Source organism: Catharus ustulatus, chromosome 20 (genome assembly GCF_009819885.2).
Source record: "Catharus ustulatus isolate bCatUst1 chromosome 20, bCatUst1.pri.v2, whole genome shotgun sequence".
Taxonomy (NCBI): domain Eukaryota; kingdom Metazoa; phylum Chordata; class Aves; order Passeriformes; family Turdidae; genus Catharus; species Catharus ustulatus.
Window position 1 is genome coordinate 6,457,225 of NC_046240.1, and position 22,145 is coordinate 6,479,369.

The window sequence follows — 22,145 nt, forward strand, 5'->3', positions numbered from 1 at the left end:
GTGCCTCTTTCTGCTCCCCATTAATTTCACCCCCAGAGCAAGTGAATAAGTCAGCTAAATCAGCTCAAATTGATTTTTGGTTTTACTCTGCTCTCAAGGAAGCATCTGCTTTGAATCTGGGCCTGTCAATCTTGATTTCCTCTAAATATTGAATACTTCCAATCTGAAATAAAATCAGATCCCCTGTTTGGTTCATAAATTAGCATATCCCAAGTACCCCAGCCCACCAATGTTTCTTTCTGGCAAGAATCATGTTTCAGAGGTGGATAGCATCACCCACAGTGTATTCCATGATGAGCAAGACTCAGAGACCAACTAATGTCAGTGAGACAATACCCAAATTCTGCCCAGAGAGAGCTCTACACTAATCATTAGGATTTCATATAGAATGTTTTTCCCTGATAATAAAAGAAATCTTCCCTTCTAAATTTATTTTCCTAGTATCCTCCAGCTCACATCTAGGGAGGAGTGAACAGGTACACACTAACAGGTTTTATACAGTAGCAGTAATGAAGTCTTCCTAGTATAGGAAGAAAAATATTTAAACATATTCTATATTCAACCTAAAGGGCAGACAGAAGGTATGCCCTGGCATAGATAGAACACAGACATTGTCCTGAAAGCTCCAAGAATAAAACCAATGCACACAAGAACACACACATGCATGTGCAGAGAACATATTTGACAAAGGGCAGATGTTCCCATACCATTTCTTCCCCATCAGCAGGATTCAAACCCTCTCTTATTTTCAGAGCCCAAACAACTTCCCCTCCCAAAACCAACCAACCCCAATTTTTTAGCTGCTTTGGTCTCTTTTCAGTTGAAACCAACATTTGGGATGGGACCCTCACAACCCAGCACAGGCTAAAACCCATCAACATCCAACTCCTTGCACTCACACAGCACATACTTACCCATGCCAGATTTGCCATCTGGATAAGTATAAACCTGCCCATTGTTCTTGATAATTGGGAGACTGGATGGCAAAGGAGCAACCTCCTCCTCACTTTCATCTGAGCTGGAGCTGCTGCTGGTGTCCTCACTACAACTATCATAACCGTCAAACATCCCGAACGAGTCTCGGCGTTTCCTTTCCACTCGGGAACTATGTTCTGTCTAAAAATTCAAAATAACCAAACAACAAAAAAAACCAAAGAATAGCACAATGTTCTCAATGCAAAGATTTCAAAGTTAAGCTTAAAAAGTTTCACAGGTCAAAAGTAGGTATTTTAAGGCACTGCTATATCAGGACAGACATGAGCCATGTATTGCCAATTACATGAGCATTGCTATAATCAAACCTGGCCAGTTTTTGGTGTTGGGATATACAGGAAGGAAAAAAAAAATCTATCTCCTGATCCACTGAGAATACACAGGAGTCATCCATACATTTAATGTCCTTGGTATCTTTAGAGTTCATTAAGCCTGATGTGCTGAACACTGACAGCCACACGGATCTTATATGCAAATGAGCACATTCCAGATGGCTGCAGCCAGTTCCACTAAAATTCATTCATTTGAGAAAGCTGGGCAGAGAAAAGACAGTTCAATCAAGAGGGCACTTATACCACAGGAACAGGAATGAGAGGCTCTCTGCTCTCATTGGCTTGTGGGGTTATCCATAAATCACTCAGCTCCCCTATGAATCCGTGACTCCTGTGTGAAGCAGGAACACCTCTCAGCTCACAGGGCTGTTCTGAGGATTAATACATTAACCATTATGAAGAGCTCAGTTACTATGGCAATAGGGTCTGTACAAATGCTGAAAGAGAGAAAGGTGACTAATTTGCCACTGTCATACACAAAAAACATACATAATAGTTTCAAAAAAGTCTAAAGTAGGATAAAACCACACAATTTTGAAGGAGACATGACAGTTAAGCAATTTCCAGCAAAGACATTAAAGAAGCAAGAGATGAACTGATGTACTTTTTCTGAGGCACATCCACCACATGCATTTTGATACAGTGACAATCTTCACTTTATTAATATCTTACACAGTTCTATTGAAACAAGGCTACTCCTATGTGAGCTGCCCTCATTAAGCTAAAAAAATTGTTTCATATTATTTCCATAATCTTAAACAGTATCTACTAAGTTTGAGAAGAAATAACAAATAAAAAGAAAACCAAGAAACTCTACAATAAAAGCATAAGTTAGGGGAATGAAGTACAGACAAGCAAACAGAAGAAAAATTAAGAAAGCCTTTGGCTCAACTTCCTTTTCCAAGAGCTAATTTTATTTAAAAGTCAGTGTAGACAGAAAAGCAATGTGATTGGGTTTTTCCTTCCTAAATTGCATTTGAATTCATAGCTTCAAGATTTTGTCACAATTCCCCAAATCCTTTTCCTTGAGCATATGCCTGAACATCTCTATTGCTAGATCTCATTCAAGCCCTTTTCTGCCATGCTATCCCTTTATTACATTATATTACAGTCTCCTTTGCAATCTAAGTAAATCCTATTATGGAAGAATTTCCTAGTAGGTACAAAGGAAAACTGATTTCCATGCTGACCCAACCCTAGCATGCAATTATTAAAAAAAAGCAATTCTCCAAAAACCCAGTAAGCACAAAAGGTTATGCAATAAGGCCAACACTTTTAACACACTTACAGTAGTTCTGAAACAAAACAACAAAAAAAAAAATCAGCGCAATGTTAATTATAAATGTACTCCTCAGCAAAAAAAAAAAAAAATTGTATTCAAATTTAGAATAGGCCATAACCTGACAAATTCCTCAAGGCACTGAAACCAGCAATTAGGGTGCCCAGGGGTTGTTTCCCAGAGGAAACATTGAGCCATGGCAGACAAAGCCCAGAGCTGACCTGTGCTGGCAGCAATGTCACCTGTCCCCTCTGCCATGAACATCCATGACCAGTGTCACCTGTCCTATGTCACCTGTCCCTTCTGCCATGAACATCCATGACCTGTGTCACCTGTCCCCTCTGCCATGAACATCCATGACCAGTGTCACCTGTCCTATGTCACCTGTCCCCCCTGCCATGAACATCCATGACCAGTGACTTGTTTGTGTGTGCACGTGTGTGCAGCTTAAGGCAGAAGCTGAGCACAACGTTGCCATGGATACAGTCCTGCCAACACAGGCAGGAATTTTCAGAGCAGAAGATGAAAACTAGACATCTTTCTCAAGATTTCAGGAGCTCCTTAATATCTCACAGTATTTAAGTTCTCTTGCCCACAGTCTCTGCTAAGATATAAAGTGTGATTCATTATGAAGCATTCCCAGCAGCACCACCAGAGCACTGTGATGCTAAGAGGGTTTTATGGACAGATACTCATGGTGTTTCAGAGCCCAGGGAGGGATCTCCCTCTTCATGCCCTCATCCTCTTTAAATCAGTTGCTCTGATTTCACTAAGAGATTAGGTGTGATTCTATGGCTTCAGCCCTCTTATGGAGGCTGCAGTACAAGTCAGTCTCAGGAAATTCCCTTCCCACTCCAGACTTGAGAAGCTGCACCTATAGGGTGGAAGCTCTGCTCAGTGCTCTGCTGGCAGAGGTCTGAAATGCTGGTGCTGCTCAGGAGGAACTGAAGTGCAGCCCATTCCCATGCCAGCTCTGCTCCCACTGCCAGGGAAGGTGGAAGAACTGGGAGCTGGGGGCAAGGTGAAGGACCAGAAGCTGAAGCACAGGGCAAGGTGACCACCACACCAGGGCACCTGGCTCTTGGTTGCTCTTTTGCATCACTTCTATTTAGAACCTCAGTACTACTGGTAAGCTCTCTTTGCCACAATATCCACAGATAGGAAAGAAAACAATTTCTCTTTGCAAATAAAAGTTGGGTGCTCGATTAGGAAAAACTGTTCTTCAGCGTTATACAATTACAAAAGTAGCAATCATCAAGTTTTTGAGTTTAACTATGCTGTCAAAACAAATCTCATGTATCACCTTTCCATTTACTTAATATTTAGCCAAATTGTTCCAGTTCAAAATTACTGAACACCAAATCTGCAATTTAAATCAGCAGTTTTGCTTACCATTTTAAAATAACACTGTAGCTTTTATAAAACATTTGTATCCCAGCTTTGGCCAGATGACCATATTTGCCAGATAATTTATGCAGGAAATTCCTAATGTTAATTTGTAGTTATTACCTGGATTGCAATTGGGGAAATTACTCAAAATGTTTTATGAGACTTCAAAAAAGCAGGGTTTACAGGAAAAAAAAAACCCAACAAAATATTTTGTATGCAAAAGTAGGTGAAAGTTAGGGAAGATGATACACAAATACCTATGGTGGAATTTTGTTAGAGCAGATCAAAACACTTCTATTTTGATAACAAACACCACAGAGGTTCTTTTTAACCCATGTTGAAACACAGCATTTGTGGACATAAGTGAATAGGAGGAAGTTTCAATAACCCTTCCTGCAGAATTCAGATGAACAAAAAAGGAGCTCTAACATCTGGAAGTGAAAAAAGTTGGAGCATTGCTCTGAATTAAAAGGTCAAAGATACATCCTTACAAAAAGGACAAACAATTATAAACAAGTTAAAGCAGCAGCTTTAGTACAGCAGCAGCCTGCAGTTCCTGCTAGCTGGTTTCACTTTTTTCTTCTGAAAATTAAGTACAAAATTTTCCCCTCTCTGATTTTCTAGGGCCTCAGTCTTTTTCCAGAAGCTCTCAACTAGAATCTCATCAACAGTTCCTGAAGAGCTGGTGGCCTCTCATAGATTATGGTGAGCTTCAGCAGAGGCACCAGGAAATTGGAACCATCTACCTCATGCACACATCCTCTGCCCCTTTGTTGTTCCCACCCCTATCTTTGGAAAAGGCAAAAGGAGAACCCAGGACATGACAGGTCAAAGGGCCTCATCTCATCCCTGCTGAGGTGATGGAACAAGCAATGTTGGAAGTCATTTCTGGGCATGTGAAGGACAAGCACTTCTTGACAAGTCCTTTCAGGCTCCCCAGACGACAGCAACACCTTGTCTGTCTGAACCTCTCCCCACAGCAGCTGCAGGGTCTTGGATACAAAAACAAGTGTGCAAAAAACCCCCACCAACCCTCAAATCAACATCAAACCAATTTCCTACTCTTCAAAGCTGGACTTAGCACCAAAAATCACGCTGAGGAGATTGTCTTTTCCTCAAAACACAACCTGATCAGTGTTCAACTTCTAACAGAACAGGGAACAGCCTCCTGTCTATCCACAGAAAGTGCTTGGAGCAGAAGCCTGGCTTGCTATAAAACAGAACCTGGCAGCTGGTTAATGCCAAAAGAGCAGCAGCTTGAGTATCTACTCCACTAATAGAGCCTATCTGTACATTAAGCAGAAGTAATGCACAAACAAAAGAACAAGACAAACTTTCAGGCATTCTGGCTAAGGTTTATTTTCCTAATAAAGATTACTGGTTCCTCAACAGAGGTTTTCAGTCAGAGCACTGTAAAATGTAGTGTGAGCAGCACTGGCAAATTACCCTGCACGATTTGCTTGGGGGGTTTCTTGCATACTTTTCTTTTTTGAAGGGATGGGTGGAGAAAGGAACTCTTAAGAACTGCTTTCTTATTCTGCCCAACTTCCCATTTTCCTGTTCTTCCCCTCCTCCCTGTGAATACTTGACAACAGAGTATTTTTAAGAAATACTCTTAATTAAGCATTACATAAGGCGAATGGTATGAAACAGAATATAGTTAAGGAAACTGGTTTTCCTGAGAGCAGGAAGGCAACTCTAAACAAATAAGAAAAGAACCAGTTTCTCACTCTTAACATACATTTTTATATACATATACATGCACACACACATTGAATTTGATCAACACATTATAGCATACATTCTTTGAGTGTAGTAACTACTCTTACAACACAAAAAAGTGGGCACAAAGGGTGAGAAATCCATGGTAGAAAAACCATTTCATGTTATTTAGACATCAAACACTCAGGGAATGGCTTTAGTGACTTTATGAAAACTGTTCTCAAGCATTGGCAAAATTTATGCAAAATACTTTTGAAGGTAAAAAGTTGCAAGAAAAACACCCCATTATTATGTAACCAAGCCTCTTTACCCCAGGTAAGTGCAGCTGGCCACAGGAGGATCAATCAAAACGGCTACAGAAAGGTTTCAAACCACTCCAAACGGTTGTTGGTACTTTTGAATTCAATCTAGGGCTTGAATTCAGAAGGGCAGCAATTTGGAGCTTGGAGTACAAGAGCTTTAGCAAGGGTACACCAGCACTTGAACAGAGGCATCACTTCCTATATCCAGCTCCAATCCCCCCAAACAGGACAGAACTATGGACAGATGGGATCTGAGACCAAGGTCAACTATGAGGTCACCACAACCTTCAAGCCAAGGGTCTGCTGTAAAACAGATTTACTTTAATCACATATCCTTAATGGATCCAAGGGCATTTCCAAGTTAGACTTAAATTTGATGCACAGGTTTTGTTTTCAAAAGTTCATTGATGCTTTATGCTACAAGCTCTGGATGTTAAGGAAACACTACAATAGAACTAATTTATTACAACTCTTCTAAATGCAAGTTGGCCAAAAGAATTTACAGTAGAATTGTAGTTTGTCCCTGTGGAACTGAAGCCTAATTGTGCCTCAGAACATGACCAAAAAAGAAAATTCAAACATGGTACCAATTTAAAGAAAACACACTTTCAGCTTTCATTAAAAACAAACAAACAAAAAACCCCAAAGCTAAACATCTTGGGATTCTTGGAAATCAGAACCAACCAAACTTACTTTTTTTATATAAGCAACTCACCTCTATCTGGAAATGTGCCTTCCACTCTTATTATAAGTAAAATCTCTGCTGGAAAATTACAGAAATGTTTTTTCCTGTCTCTTCATTTGCTATGTATGACAGCATTTTGTCTGAAGCCAGTTTCTGCTGTTTGCCAATGGTTTTGTCCATAGCCTCTTCCCCAGGGGGTTTCACACAAGAGGGGAGACTCTTTCATAAAAAAATATATCACATTAGCAGGAAATTTTGGAGGGGGGTGTGATGATTAATATGTGAAATATCTGAGTTTTGATAAAACTAAAAATCTTTTACAAACTCCATTATGTTTCTACAAAGCCCTTACAGGAGTATTTGGAAGAGGCAAATATTTCACTTTAAACACTGTGTTACCATTAACAACAAACAAACAAAAAAAAACAGGAATTCAAATAAAATAACAAATTTAAATGTAAAAAAAACCAACCCAGAACCACCACCAACCCAAAACCAAAGTCTTCAACACCTGAATTCATTCCATGTACTCAGAGCCAGGTTCAGCAAATAATCCCACATGCCCAGAGTGTACCAACTTACCTGAGAAATGAAGGAATGCAGCAGTGGTTTTCAGAAGATATGATAAGCCTTGCAAAATTAAATCAGATTTTAGAAGGTAAGAGAAATGAAAGCCAATGAGAGGGAACTTCTGTGCATGTTACCACTGCTACCAGAGGCACCTTGCTCTTCAGGGAACAATGAAGAGAATTCTTCCAGTCTGCAATCTCTCTGCACGTGCACAAGCCCACATGTTCTCAAGAACAATACCTGAGCTATTCCTGGGAGACAAGATCCCTCTGCAGAGTTTCCTATAGCCTACATTACACACTTTCTCAAAACGATGCCTAGGCTGAAGAAATGAGTAAAGACAAATGACCTGCCAAGTTTTATTGCCTTCTTAAGGAAATACATTGCTTTAGTTCTCATTAAAGGCTCCAGATTAGACTCTCATAGCCTTATTCCATTCCTTTTAAGTCAAAATCAAACTGTTGAATACAATAAATAGGTAAATGCAGGTCCTCAAGCCTGCAAAATAATTTTTCAATTAAAATACAAGAAACTGCCCTGCAGCTTTCAGTTTCGACTAGGTTTAGATGTGAAAAATCACAACAGTTGCCAGCCACATTTTAAAATAAATTGCTTTTTCACACACAGATTTTTTTACCATCATCAGCATATGCTTTGTAGTAGGACATTTAATTTTCAAAGCCACGCGGGGCAGAAATTGCTACACTTTCAAACATTTCCAGCAACAACCTGAAAGTGAAACTGGTTTCACAAGTTTACTACTCCTTATAAAGGGAACAAAGTCACAATATCAGAAGTCATAAAAATTGCACGGGGAGGGGGGAAGCGGCCGCAAAGAATGCAAAACTTTTGAAGCGCTGATATTAAAGAAAACTCTCCAGCACTTAATGCGAGGATGCCGGAAAAGTGAACTTTAAAGGCTGGAAGTACAGGAGGAAGTTACTGAAACCCCGCAGTTCAGCGGAGCAGGGGGAGAAGCGGATCCGAGGGCACCGCGAGAAGCTCAAACTTTCCTCCGGGACAACAGGGAAAGGGGAGAAAGGACAAAACCCGACCCCGCACAGCCGGGCCACAACAAAGGGGTCCGGCCGGGACACGTGGGGGCGGCACGGCCGGACCCTGCCGCGGCTCCCCGGGACCCTCCCCGAGCAGCAGCGCCGGCCCGGCCCCCGGAGCCCCCGCCCCGGGCGGGCACAGCCCCCCGCACCCCGCGGGGCCGCCCCCGCAGCACCCGGGGTGTCCCCGCTCCCTCCCGCACGCTGCGGGGCCGCCTCCCCCCGCGGGCACCGGGGGTCGCTCCGCTCCCACCCGCGGCTCAGCCCACGCCGCTCCCCCCCTCAGGAGCTGGGGCTTCCGCGGGGCCGCGCCTCCCGCGGGCTCCGGTACTCACCAGTTCCTTTGTGTTTTCCATCAGGCCCTCATGGGCAGGAGCTGCTTGCTGCCTCTGCGCGCTCGCCCCAGGGGCTCGGGCGCTGCGGGTGCCCGCGGTCGGGGCCGAGCCCGGCGGGGCGGGGGCGGCCCGGGCAGTTCAGCCGCTCCGAGCGCCGGGGAGCGACCGGGACCGACTGCGGCCGCCGGGACATCAACAACACGGGCGCACGGCTGCGCAGGCGCAGACACGCCCCCGCCGGGCTCGGGCTGCGCGGGGCGGCCCCACTGCCATATCCCCGCACTCTGGGCGAATTCATTCGTTACCGGGGGTGGGCGCTCCGCACCAAGGCGGGGACCGCGGGGAGGGTAAGAGCAGCCGTGCCCGCCAGCGAGTGACGGTGCGTAGGGAATATCCCGGTGAGGGCCCGGTGAGAAGCGGTGAGGGACGCGTGCTGCCTCCCAGTCCGGGATCCCCCCCGCGGGCTCGCAATGGAGCGGCCGAGCCGTGGCTGCGTCACGTGGAACTTGGGATGGGCGGGGGCGTGGGGGCAAAGGGAGGTGAAGAAAGGAGTCACGTGACCGGGGGTCGCCGCCGGGGGGCGGGGGCTGGGTCACATGGGCGGGGCGTGGCGGCAGCGGGAGCCTATCGCGGGCGGGGGCGGGACCCGGCGCGGTGACGTCACCCCGCGCACGTGTTCCGCTTCCGGTGCGCGATGCGGGCTCCGGCGGCGGCCGCGGGGCGGGAGCGGGGAGCGGCAAAAGCGCTCAGGATGAAGGCGCCGAAGAAAGCGTCTAAAGCGACCAAAGCGGCCAAAAGGGCGAGACCCAAGCGGAGGGCGAAGCTGGCCGCGGCGAATGAGGCGGCGGCCACCGAGGCGGCGCGGCGCGCCCGCCACCTGAAGGCGCTGAGCGGCGCGTCGGGCGCCGAGCGGGAGCTGGAGGAGCTGGTGTTCGGCGACAGCGTCCACGTGGAGGAGGACGATCTGCTGCGGCGCCTGGCCGGGCCCCGACGGGTACGGCACGTCCAGCCCCGGGCCCTGCCTGGGGTTCAGTGCCCTGGGGTTCAGTGCCCGCCTCGGCCCCGCTCCCTCGCTGCCCGGGCTCCGGGCTCCCCGGTCACACGGCCCCTGCCGTTGTTTTCAGGTTGCTGCTGCAGAGGGGAAGGACCTCCAGGAAGAGTCCAGCGATTCGGAGGTGGAAAATGAAGCGAAACGTGGCTTACTGCCCAAAAAGCCGGCCTGGGTGGATGAGGATGATGAAGCCGAGGAAAAGTAAGTTCAGGAATTACATTTCACACTTGGGAGTGCTTGTAAGTGGCCTTGCTTTGAATGATCTTTGTGTTCTGTGTGGTTTTTTTCTCTAGTGTTGATATGACCCATAAGTACAGGAAAGATTTCATGAAAAGTGATGCCGAGACAACGCTTACTAAGAAAAAACTGAAGAAAAGACTTGAGGAACAGTGAGTTTCACTTTTGTTCTTGTGGCTGACTGCGTTGAGAGGAGATCATTGATCTCCAAGGTGGTACCAGGAGGATGGTTCCAGACTTTTCAGTGGTGCCAAGAACAGGATGAGGGGCAATAACCATCGACTAAAACACAAAAAGTTCCATCTCAACTTGAGGAGGAATTTCTTTCAGTGGAGGATGACAAAGCTCTGGAACCAGGGAGGTTGTGAGTGTCCCTCTGGAGACATTCCAGACTCACCTGGACATGTTCCCCTGTCACCTGCTCCAGGTGACCCTGCCTTGGTGGGTGGGGTTGGTCTGGATGATCTCCAGAGGGTTGATCTCCCACCCAACAATCTTGTGACCTAAAATACATTTATTTGACATTCATAGTCCCTTTGCTCTTTATCCACTGTGCTCCTTTGGCCTTGTCAAAGCCAGTGCTTCCTGCAGTATTTGCAGTGTTTTTAAATCACAGACAATACTAAGAATAGTAAATAAAATGTGCATTAGCATTGTCTAGACTAACTTGTTTAATATTTGTATCAAAGTGCTCAAACTAATTTGTCCTCTAGGGAATATACAAGAAACAGTGAACTCTTAACATTTTTTAAAAAAAACTATAAACTTGCATTGTGTTCTAAGTGCAAGTAATCCTGCAAAATTCTGACGTTGCTTCTCATAGAAGGAAATTGCTGTCTCATGAAAGTTATGTGGTTTTTTTGTCTTTCTCTTTTCTCCTAAGGTTTCAGCAAGCCATGGGAGGAGTTCCTGCCTGGGCTGATCTAGAAAACAGGAAGAAATCCAAAACAGCTTCAAGTGATAGTAAGTATATCCAATATTATTCTGATAAGTGTTTCTGTGATTCCCTGTTCAGCTTGCTGGAAGATAGTTACTTTTGATACATTCTCAGTTTCAGTAGTGTGATAATATGCTGGATATGTCTGCTTTGTTCCTTCAATGTGCTTTAATTTGTTTCAGTGAGGAATGTTGATTTTGCTGTGGGTGTTTGTGCAATGAGCTGTTTCCATGTGCTTTGGTTTAATGAGGTGACAGTGATGAAGATGATGATCTGCTACGCAGGACTGGCAATTTCATAAGGAGCTCAGAGTCTCTGCCAAGAGGGATTTTGAAGGTAAATACAAACCTTATCTTTTCACTTCAGTTAGAATTAAGTGCACACTTTGACTCTTGTGTATAAAATTAGGAATTCTGTGAATTTGTTTCTGCAGCTAGAAGCTCTGGAGCATAAGCAATTTGAACAGTTCCTATGAAAACATGAAACAATAAACTGAGGTAGATTATTTGATATAAGAATTTTCTGCACTCTAAATAGCATTATGTAGCAGGATTTTAATTTCTGCAGAGGGAGGATGGAATTCTCCCACAACTCTGAAGCTATTGAAATGTTCTTTAAGAAGACAGCTTTAAATGAGTATTTCTCACACTGTCTCCTACAGCTGCCTCAGATGAGTCAGAATGTGGTTTTATACTCAGTTTTAAAGCAGCAGAAAATCTAGTGAGTTCAGCCTGTGTTTGCCTTGGAGCAGCTCCCTGAGCAGGCTGTGTGTGCTCTGCTCACCTCACAAAACTTCATGACACGGCTGGAGGTCTTGCAGCATAAAGAGTAACTGTCTTTTTATTCAGCATAAGTGATTGTTGGGGTTTTTTAAACTCTCTGATCTGTTGTAGATGAGCACCTGCCTTCCTGCAAACCAGGAACGTTTTGCCAATGGAAAACTGGTGACAGTGCAGTTCCATCCTTCAGCTCAAGTGGTGATGACAGCTGGGCATGATCGCTCTGTGTCCCTGTTCCAGGTGAAGAGCTTCAGTTTGTACTCTGCTAATGCTCACTAACACAGCCTGTTTTTTGAGTGTTCATTTAATGGCCTGGAGTGGTAGACTTTGTTTTCTCTCTTCCTCTGCACACTGGGTGTAATGGCAGTGATTGCAATGGAAATTCCTTGGTTAAAACGTCTTGGAAGGAATTTCTACCTGTGGCTTCACACTAAGCACATGTAGAGTACTGGCAAAGTTTCTGTCTCAGAGATTTTAGCTGAAGATTTGTGTTCAAAAACTTCTGGTTTGAAGATTTGCAATGACGAGTACTAACGAGGTTTTATGTTTCTAAGTTGTTTGGAGATCCTGTAGTGAGGGGAGCAGTCCAGTTTGCTTTGAGACTGTAAAATTGCTGTGAAATCATGTTGGGGATGGAGAGGCTGTGCTGCAGGAAGAAGATGCTCATCCCGAGATACTCAAGATCCTAATTTTACTTAGGAGCTTCTAGCATAGCTCAGTATCACTGGAATGGTCAGACACAAGTGGAATGTGATATCCTCACAGAGCTGCAAGAAAACCCAAATCAAAGCAGATGTTTCCATTTAAAAAAAGCACAATATAAGTGATTATTTGAACAAAACATGGGCAAGATGAGGAAGGGAAAGAGGTGTGAGGCCTATCAGAAGGGCAGAGTGCCTGTTACATGAGGTGAGAAACTAAGAATTAGGTAATTTGTAGGAAAGAGGAAGAGTTTAAGGCTTCGAAGTAGTGTACCTCTTACTGCTTAAGTCTCAGCTGAGAAGTTGATATGATTTTTCTCTGTAAAAGTATTTAATACATTCCTCAATATGATAACCTGGTTTGTTGCTTTCTTTTTTGAAGGTGGACGGTATAAGGAACCCAAAAATACAGAGCATCTATTTAGAGAGTTTTCCAATTTACAAGGCTCGTTTCAGTGTGGATGGAGAACAAGTTATAGCCACTGGTACTCACCACAGCATGTTCTTTGTGTATGACATGATAGCTGGGACTATCATCCCTATCCCAAAAGTACGAGGTATGTGTTGCAGCTCTGAGTGTCTGGCAGTTGAAGCTGTTCCAAATAGAAATGGGATATGAATTTGCTTTAAAAGAAAGTGCAGTGGGTTGTTGGAGGCTGTATTTTTAACTTGTCTTCAAGGATATAAATTACCTTTAGTGTTAATTTGTCTGGGATATTAATTATCACACATGAGCAAGGTTGGGTTCAGCTTCTCTGTGATAGCATATTGCAGAAATGAAAAACTGGAGTCAGGTCTCTGTCATATTCATCCTACTTCTAAATGTTGAGGGCAAGGTATAAATTAAACCAATTTCAAATTTCAAATCACTTTTTAAAGGTGTGGAAGAAAAATTTCTCAGAAACTTCGAACTGTCTCCAGATGGATCATTTATGTTGCTAATTGGAACTTCAGGCTACCTTCACCTGCTCTCCATGAAGGTACTTCCTCTGCATGGCTCATGTAGCTTCACTTGGTGTCTTTTCCCTTTTGAATCTGCCTTTATCCCCCCTGCAAGGCAATCTGACTTTCAGCTGAAGCCAAGGTGTGACATGTGTGTGACAGCCCTCAAAATGCACTGCTGAATCAGCCCTCTGCACTTCAGGGAATTAATTTGGACTCTCTGAGACTTTGTTCTGCAGCTCCATGGGGCTGGTGGAGCTCAGGGCAGTTCCAGGGGGTTTTCAGCTGCAAGAAGTCATGTATCAATGCTGTATTTCAGCTGCTTGCACAAGCACTGTGCTGGCAAAAGGAATGGAAACAGCATGGGAACAGGCACCTGGGGGTGGAAGAAATACAGGATTGCTTTTTTGGGAGTCATGCTAGTGCATGCTGCTGTACCCTGTTCATGAATCATGCCAAACACTGATTCATAATGCATAGAGCAATCCTTCAGCTGAATTTTAAAATGCCTTATGCTGGCAGGTGGATTTGTTTTAAACTTTCACAGGGAAAATTACTTTTAAAGGAGAAAGTTCAGTTTTGTGTAACTCAGGCCCTTCAGTGAGGGGCAAACAAGTGTTTGTTGATCCAGTGCAGTTGGACTCAGGAGCTTGTGCTCTGCTCTGCAGGCACTGAAAATGTGGGTGCTGTTCTCTGAATGTCAGGGTAGCTAACTTAAGATTTTTGTGGGACAGGAAACAACTTTTCTGTAGATTATTGGTAGAATCTCTGTCAGCATTGTTCTTCATCCTGCAGACCAAAGAGCTGATCAGCACTATGAAGGTGAATGGAAGGTGCACTGCCTCTGCTTTCACCCCAGACAGCAGTAAAATATACAGCTACTCAAGTGAGTGTTCCAGCAGCTCTAATCATAATTCCAGTTAAATTACATGAGTTCTTACAAGTCACTTATCATTTTAGAAAAAAAAAATTAAAAATTGATGCTAGTATCTCTCCTAAAAATACAACCAAGTGATCAATCCTTAAAGAATGGAATTAACTATTTTAGTGTGCCTTTAATTGTTGGGTTTTTAAAAAATACCCTATATTTGATAGCTGTAAATGAGCTTCTAGTTTTCATCCGATTAAATTTATTTTAGCAAAATGGATCAACAAAGTGATGTGTGTGTTTTCTCTAATATCCTTCATTCTGCAACCAGAGGAAGGTGAAGTTTTCATTTGGGATGTGAGAAGCAGAAAGTGTCTACACAAATTTGAAGATGAAGGTTCTTTAGAAGGAAAGTGCATTGCTGTTTCAAAAAATAACCAGTATGTGGCATGTGGGTAAGTGTCTGAACTTTGACAGCTTCTTCTGCTGTCATTTTGAAGCTCTTCAGTGAACTTATGGGTGGCTGGTGGGAGTGTAGGAATAGGGTTTGGTTCTAATAAGCTTAGAATAGACATGAATAGATGAATATTCCCTATTTTATGATAATAATTTACTTTTTTTTTGTACATATAAAATACCATAGTACACCTAAAGCAAAGGAGTGATACTGGTATTGCTATTGCCATGTATGGGTTCAGTTAATTCTGAAATCACACTGACTAAAATCACAAATTCTGTAACAAGAATGTTGATTCAGGGTCTCATTCCTTTTTTAGTTCTCTTCCCTGTACTCTGAATTTGGCTGCTGCCAGGCAGCATGTTAGCCTTTCAAAAGGGGCCTCAACTCAAAGCTACAGGCTGGAACTGTTACTCCAAATTTATTAAGATGCAGTTTCAGCCAGTGTCTGGATTCTTTTAAATGAGAATAGCAAATAAATACCAGGAGTACAATATGTCTATTCCTAGCTCACTGTAGAAAAGGATTTTAAAGTGAGATAATACTACAGTTATAAAATAAGCCCCACAATAAAAAATTTGAAGTTATTTCAGAATATTTTGATACCTATCTCTCCTTGCTTTGAATTCATCCTGAATTCATCAAGGTTCTCCACAGCTGAATCTCTTAGTATATAAGTGAAAAGAAAATCCAAAACAGCAAAAACCTAAACCCCCTCCACTAGATACTGTTATAACTCCAAAGAAAAATCAAGCTCCAAACAAAATATTACTACAAACTCAAGTAAATAATTGGAAATTATATTTTTGGGTGAGTAGTGGCTATAGAGAACAAGGCATCATGTACTGAACTGTTACTTTTGAGTATAATCTTTGTTCATTTTGTTCTTTAGTTCATCCTCTGGAGTTGTAAATTTATACACTACTGATGGCTGCCTCAAAGAAAAGCATCCTAAGCCAGTTAAAGCCATCATGAACCTTGTCACCTCTGCCACCTGTGTGACCTTTAATCCCACCACAGAGATTTTGGCTGTGGCTTCCCGTGACACTGATGAGGCTGTCAAATTGGTATGTTATGTTCAGCTTCTTTATTGCATGAGTTTTTATATCCTGCTAAAAATACTGCTGGTGACATAATCAAATTGATATGAAGCAGATACAGGTGCTGTAAAAGGTGCTGGACCAACCAGATCAGGACATGGCCAAGCCAAGACACTCAGCATTTACAAGAACATAATTTTATTTTCTTTGGTAAATTTCCTATGAAAATAACATTTTGTAGTTTAGTTTACTTTTTTAAAATGCTCTCTAAAATGTCTGGAAGTGTTTGAGGCCAGGTTGGACAGGGCTTGGAGCAACCTAGCCTAGTGGAAGGTGTCCCAGCCCATGGCAGGGAGTTGGAACTGGATGAAAACTTTAAGGCACCTTCCAACCTAACCAGCCTGTGATTCTATTTCAGTGCTGCCAGCAGCAAATGTGAGTTTTCAGCAGCTGGTCACTGTAACCATCTTAGTACTTTTTTTTTTTTTTGCCAGCCTGATCAGAATTCTGGCCAACAGTGGAATTGTTGAATTAATCTGAGGATTTGTAGGCCTGAGAGTTGCAATAATTGGTTCCATGGTGTGTTCCCTGCTCCTTTTCTCCAATAGAATTCTGTATGTAGAGTCATATAGGGAAGGACTATAACTGAACATTTGAACTTCAATTATGCATCTGTAGTTTAATTTTATTTCTAGTGGTTTTTTTTTCCTAACTTTAAATTCTGACCTATTTCTCAATAGGTGCACCTTCCTTCATATACTGTGTTCTCAAACTTCCCAGTGTTCAGAAGAAAACAGATTTATCTTGCTCAATCTATGGACTTCTCTCCCAGAAGTGGATATTTCTCTGTAGCAAATAACAAAGGCAAAGCTTTGTTATTTAGGTGGGTACTAAGTTAGGTCCATTAATCCCAGATAACATGTTTGTGTTCTGTAACATGGGGCAGATGACTCTAAGGGATAAAGTCATTCCTGATCTGAATTTCACCTGATGAGTTACTGGAGTTTGGAGTTGGCTTTCCCTGCTGGAGAACAACCCTTGCTCTTTGTCTCATTGTGCAACACACTCTGTTTCCACACTTTTTTATTTTCCTCCTCTGCTGGTGTGGTCAGGGGTGAGGAGCAGTGCTAACTCTAAGCAGGAATATTTTATTTTCAACTCACAATTTCATGGTGCTTGATAAATTGCTGAATTTTAAGATAAGATTTTAATGATTTTACCCAGGGAAAATTTGCAGAAATATTCCTAAATATGAATAAATATTGTGATTTGTCCTTTCTTTGGACTTCATATTATAATGGCACATAAGTAATTCTAGCAGATGAATGTTTGCTGTCTTTTACTTCATCAGTGTTTCAGATCAGGTGGGGATACTCAGGGACACTGCAGTAATGTGTTGTCCCCTCAACACATTCCTGAGAAGTTTTAAATATCTCAATTTTTTTTTTCTTCAGGCTGAAACATTATTCATCCTTCTGAAAGAAGATACAGGAGAAAATGAACCAGTAACTGAGGTGAAAATTGAACCAGAACTGTTCACAATGTTGGCTTGAGGAGCCTCAAAATTTTCATTTTGCTGCCTCCACTTCTTTACAGGTGGCAGGAGGGATTTCCTAGCTCTGTGTGATCTGTCCTGCCTGGAGTTGGAGTAGGGTTGGAGTAGGACTGGACTTGTCCCTCTCAGCTTTTCTGGCAATGCAGCAAGTTGATAGTTCAACCAAAACCAGCCAGACTGAGCTGATTATATTTAAATCAAACTCAGCAATGTTGATGAACAGCTGCAGGCTGGCAGGGACTGGGCTTGATCCTGTATTGTGAGCCCACACAAGTCTGTATCATTTCAAATTCCCATTACATGAATTTATTATTCATGTATATAAAATTACTGTAGTTTGAAGCATAGTTTGTGTGCAGATATGATTTTATTGTACACTTAAATGTCTTCTTGGGAAACTGGAAAGACTTGTAGGCCTGACAGTAATACAGTAGATTGACAAAAACTCTGTTAATGAGGGGAGGCTGAACTTGTTCTGACTGCTGCATGTTAAAGCTTGCACAGAATTTTGTGATGGCTTGGTGTTTGGAAAATATTAACAAAATTATCTCTACTGGTCTTTCCCCAGGTGTTGTAACCTGCAGATACAAGATGCTGATAAAATCAAAGTTTGTTTTTTTTTTAATATGGAAGCTACAAAATATTAATAGAATATATATGTTTTTTTAAAAAAAAAAGTTTGTTTGTTTATTTGTTTTAAATAAATACACCTGGTAAGTTTCCAGGCAACTTGTTTCAACTTATTCCAGTGCTTTCATGTAAGGTCACAAGTAAGATTTTATTGCTTGGCATTCAAGCTGGTGTCTTCCAGAAGTGCTTAAATGTCTTAATTATTATAAGCATGTGAAACATTCCAGTGCTGAAACAGAAGTTTTGTGTAAATGCCCTCTGCTCCATGCATTTAGCAGGAGCTTTTCCAGCAGCCTGGATCCCTTGAGGCTGGGTTGCAAACAGCACTTTGCTGCCTGGAGGAGCCCATGCCCCTGGTACCCTCTGCTGTTGGTGTTGCAGCACAGCCCAACTTCCCAGCTGTAGCTGCATGGTGCCCTAAAGCAAGAGGTGAAAAAATCTCACCCAATTTATGCTTTCCTGCCTCCTGCTGGAGGCATTTTTCCTTTCCTGCTGGAAGGGATCCCAGCCCACACTCTATCCCTGCAGGTGAGAAATACTCTCTGGGGGAGTACCCTGGGATTAAATGCAAGGACAGTGTTGCACTGCTGTAATCACACCAAGCAGTAGAATAGAATAGATTTTCCAAACTGGACTCACTCTGTTCCTTAGAAGGATTTGAATATGGGTTGGATTTTGGGAGAGGCTGATATGGTCACCTACAGAAAAACTGAATGCAGAATATGGCCCTGGAGGACCCCAGCAGATCCAGTTCTTGGGGTTCCTCTGGTGCATGGGGCAGAATCCTTTTCCACTCATCCCAGGAATCTACCACGAAGGGAAATTACCCATGAAGGGCCAGTCTCTTGCTGTGAGTGGAATTCCCACCAGGCACACAGACAGGGGCTCCCTGAGGTCACCCATGCCAGGAACAAGTGGTCTTGGAGGGTTTCTGCTAGGGTCACCCAGACATTTTGAGGGAAGATCCATCCAGTGGCTGCATGGAGCATCCAGAGGTGCAGGTCTAGATTTACTTGGTGGGTTTCCTCCTGTCTCTTCTCAGTCTTTCAATGGAGAATTTGGTATATCATCTTTCACTTCAGTTTTAGAAGAAACCTGCTCCATATTCAACAATTACAAATATACAAGCTATTATTTCTGAAAGTCACAACTGTATTTATGGGGAAGGGAGAAAGAGAGAGGAGACTGCTAAGTTTTAGCAATCACTAAAACTGACACAAGAGGGTGCTTCCAGTCCACAAATGTGAACTCAGCCAGGAAACTAAAGCAGCTCCAGAACCCCAGCAAACACTCCATCACACTCCAATACTCTCTCAGCAAATGAATTTTTGTATCAGGGGCATCCCCGTGTTGATATGCTGGCAAGCTCAAATCAACACACCACTCTCACATGAACACTCTCAGAATTCAATAAAAATGCAGAGGAATTAACCCAACTTCACCACAAAAGCAGCTCCAGATGAGGTGGGGCCAGGCTTCAATTGTAAATGGAAATAGGTTTTTTTTCTTTTTTCATTTTTCTGTCCAAGTCAAGATGGTAGCAGCCTGTGCTATGGAACAGTGGAACAAAGATTTTTCTTTATGAGCTTAGCTTGATACAGTGATCTCCATAGTCTGCTCCAAGAATTCCCATATCCTGGCACAGGATTTGCTGCTCCACAGGGACAGAATCTACTCCAGTCTGGGATTTATTTGGGGTGACCTTATCACTCCACAACTCCCTAAAAGTGGCAGTGGTCAGGTGGGGTTGGTCTCTTCTCCCAGGCAGCCACTGTCAGAACAGTCCTGAGCTGTGCCAGGGTAAGTTTAGGTTAAATGTCAAGAAAAAATTCTTCACTGAAGGAGTGATTGGCTGCTGGAATCATCTGCCCAGGGAGGTGGAGGAGTCAACATCCCCAGACATGTTTAAAAAAAGACTGGACATGGAACTGTCAGTTATTGTTCTCTATCAATAAAGTGAATTCCAGTGATGTGAGGGGTAGGTCTGATAATTAGAGGCTGTGACACACAAGAGTAGAAAGGTCACCCAGCAACTGGCAAAAAACTGTTCAAGAGAATTTTCATCTGCAATGACTTCTGCAGGCTGCAAAACTCAAATGATAATTTGGATAAAATTGTTCAATAGCATGCATCCAGCATTGGACCTATTGCTAAAATAATGAATTAATGCTACATTGCTTGTCTGAACTTGGGATGTGCAGTAAACAAGTGTCTCATTACAATTCACACAGAGCTCTGCTGTGTGCTCCACACTCTCCTGCCTCTGTCTGGGAAGAAGCTGAATGAATACCTCTGGAACTTGCACTTAAAATTAGCCATAGTAACTCACTGATTTGTTTGAACATATCCTCCAGCAAACAGATCCTCCATCAAATCATGTCTTCACCTCAGAGCAATTAAACCAGTGGAACAGGACTTCACCTGAATTCGTTTGCTGCTCTAATCCTGTCTTTGCCATATGCTGATTTCCCCCAGAGGGAAGATGTAAGATTTTCCAAATAGAATAATAAATGAGGGGGTGTTTGAGCTCTGAAAGGATGTGAAACCATGAAGCTGGTGTAGCTGATTTGTTATTTCACTTGCATAGAGTAACCCCAACATTTTCCAGCATGTTTTCAGCTGGGAACCTGAGTGTGCTTATGCACATCACCAAGAGCAAATGAAGGTGAAGCACATATGACAAATTAATGAAGAGGTCAGGCTTCTGCTATCCCACTTTCCCAACTGAGGAAGGTTTTATTAACTTTTAAATACAGTGATTAAGGTGTTTCTGCTGGAGGGCCCTGCAGGAAGGGCAGCCCATGCCCAGATCCTCTTGCCCCACATGGGCAGGGCTGTTGACAGACTCTCCTCACCAGGACACACAGCCCTGCTCCTGCCATAAAACACCTTCTTTGTCCTGGTCAGATGCTTTTCTGTGCAAGGAGGACTGGCAAAGGGCTGTGGACAAAGAGAAGGTTAATGCTCCACCAGTGATGCCCCTCAAGGCTGCAGTTCAGTGAGGGGAAGATGCTCAAGGAGAGGGGAAACCTCATTTTTCTCCTACTACTTATAGATACCAAGATTTCCAGACACAGGGTGTCTCTGGGCATCAGTATTTCAGTATATATTCAGTATATAAATGTAAAAATTGCAGACAGCTGGTCCCACAGGCCTGGGGGTGTCCTGGGTGTGTGTCCAGCTCTGTTTCACTAAAAGCAGCATGGCCTGTGGCTGCTCCAGGCTGATGCTTTAAGGAATCCCCAAATCCATGAGTTTTTTCTGCCTTTTTCCCCAATCTATCCTCTGGCAGTCTCAGAGAAGGCTGCAGGAGGTCTCTAGATCAGCAATGCCCTTAATCTAAAAATATGAGGCAGTAATTCCTGTTACCACTCGTACCAGCCTTAAACCTGTGCAAAGTTACCCAGTGCCTTTAATGGGGCTGCTCTCCATTTAGATTATGTTCCTGATGAGCTTGTCATTGCTTCATTACTTCACCTCCTTCATAGTTTTCCTGCACTTTGATACCAAATGATCCTTTGCTCTCAAGGACACAGAGCACATGTTTCTGTGAAGATTGTGACAATCTCACTTACAGACACAATTTGCTTTGTGAGTGGCCATGCCACCTCCAGAGATCAGCCTAGTAAGGAGAACCAGAGGAGAAAATATGCAAAAAATGAGTTTAGTAAATTTTTATTGTAATGAATTTACATATACTGTGATGAAGGGGAAGAGACTGCTACACTCCAGCTAGTAGCATATACTTCATTAACTTTATTAGGCAAAATTACTTAAGACTTCAGTTTATTCCCTGCCCAGAGTAGGAGCACAGCACTTAGAAGCATCATTAATTGCCAGAACATATGCTTGCACACATGTAGTAGAAGTGAGATCACTCTAAAGAACTCAGATGTATATTTTTATTTAAATGTCAATCAGTTTCATGGGAGCAGGGGAGTTGCTGCTGCAAATGTTGAATTTGGTCACTCTGCATGCAGCCAGTTACCCTGGAGCTCCTGTACCCTGCTTTTACCCTGGGCATCCACAATGTGCTTTGAGCTGTGATGTTTGGAATTGCACCTGGGTGCAATTCTTTCTGGCAGTATTTTTGCTGATGTGGTTCCTCTAAAGCTAAAAGAGCAGTGGATGGTTTGTCAGAAGAAAGCTTGTCTTAGCTCTGCAAAGGAGCATTGTGATTTTATGTGCAAATAGCTGCGAAAATTTCAGCTGAAAAAAACAATAATGTCAAGATTTTAATAAAAAGAGCCTTCTGGTGCTCTTACTCAGAAGAACCATATGCAGAT

The 22,145-nt window shown here is 43.0% G+C and overlaps 2 protein-coding genes across 10 annotated transcripts in view; one reads left to right on the forward strand and one right to left on the reverse strand.

Annotated features, from left to right (window-relative positions):
• The window catches only part of MBTD1 (mbt domain containing 1), a 34,123-nt gene extending 25,353 nt beyond the window's left edge, over positions 1-8,770 (reverse strand). For 3 of the 8 annotated variants that reach the window (XM_033076573.2, XM_033076574.2, XM_033076572.2), the window contains exons 1-2: positions 8,663-8,770; positions 915-1,116 (exon numbers count right to left, since the gene is read on the reverse strand). In XM_033076573.2, the coding sequence (XP_032932464.1) occupies positions 915-1,116; positions 8,663-8,683 (223 nt within the window). In that variant the 5' untranslated portion in view covers positions 8,684-8,770. Of the gene's footprint in view, positions 1-914; positions 1,117-6,732; positions 8,427-8,662 lie in introns of those variants that run through there. The other 5 variants (XM_033076576.2, XM_033076575.2, XM_033076580.1 and 2 more) reach the window with 4 other exon arrangements.
• Positions 8,771-9,326: 556 nt separating this feature from the next.
• UTP18 (UTP18 small subunit processome component) lies at positions 9,327-17,972 on the forward strand. 2 transcript variants are annotated; one of them, XM_033077033.1, is made up of 14 exons: positions 9,327-9,656; positions 9,787-9,914; positions 10,007-10,102; positions 10,834-10,913; positions 11,138-11,223; positions 11,781-11,906; positions 12,750-12,924; positions 13,247-13,347; positions 14,105-14,195; positions 14,509-14,632; positions 15,527-15,701; positions 16,415-16,557; positions 17,129-17,188; positions 17,798-17,972. In XM_033077033.1, the coding sequence occupies exons 1-13, from the start codon at positions 9,357-9,359 to the stop codon at positions 17,151-17,153; spliced, it is 1,650 nt and encodes a 549-aa protein (XP_032932924.1). In that variant the 5' UTR covers positions 9,327-9,356; the 3' UTR covers positions 17,154-17,188; positions 17,798-17,972. The 2 variants fall into 2 exon arrangements, with proteins under 2 accessions (XP_032932924.1, XP_032932923.1); XM_033077032.1 differs by having other exon boundaries at positions 17,129-17,972.
• Positions 17,973-22,145: the final 4,173 nt, after the last annotated feature.

Bases quoted from the DNA above. Each gene is read 5' to 3' on its own strand.
- UTP18 (XM_033077032.1), top strand. From the start codon at position 9,357: ATGCGGGCTCCGGCGGCGGCCGCGGGGCGGGAGCGGGGAGCGGCAAAA. The intron at 9,915-10,006 runs GTAAGTTCAGGA...TTTTTTCTCTAG, and splicing joins GATGATGAAGCCGAGGAAAA to TGTTGATATGACCCATAAGT. The intron at 16,558-17,128 runs GTGGGTACTAAG...TTTTTTCTTCAG, and splicing joins GGCAAAGCTTTGTTATTTAG to GCTGAAACATTATTCATCCT.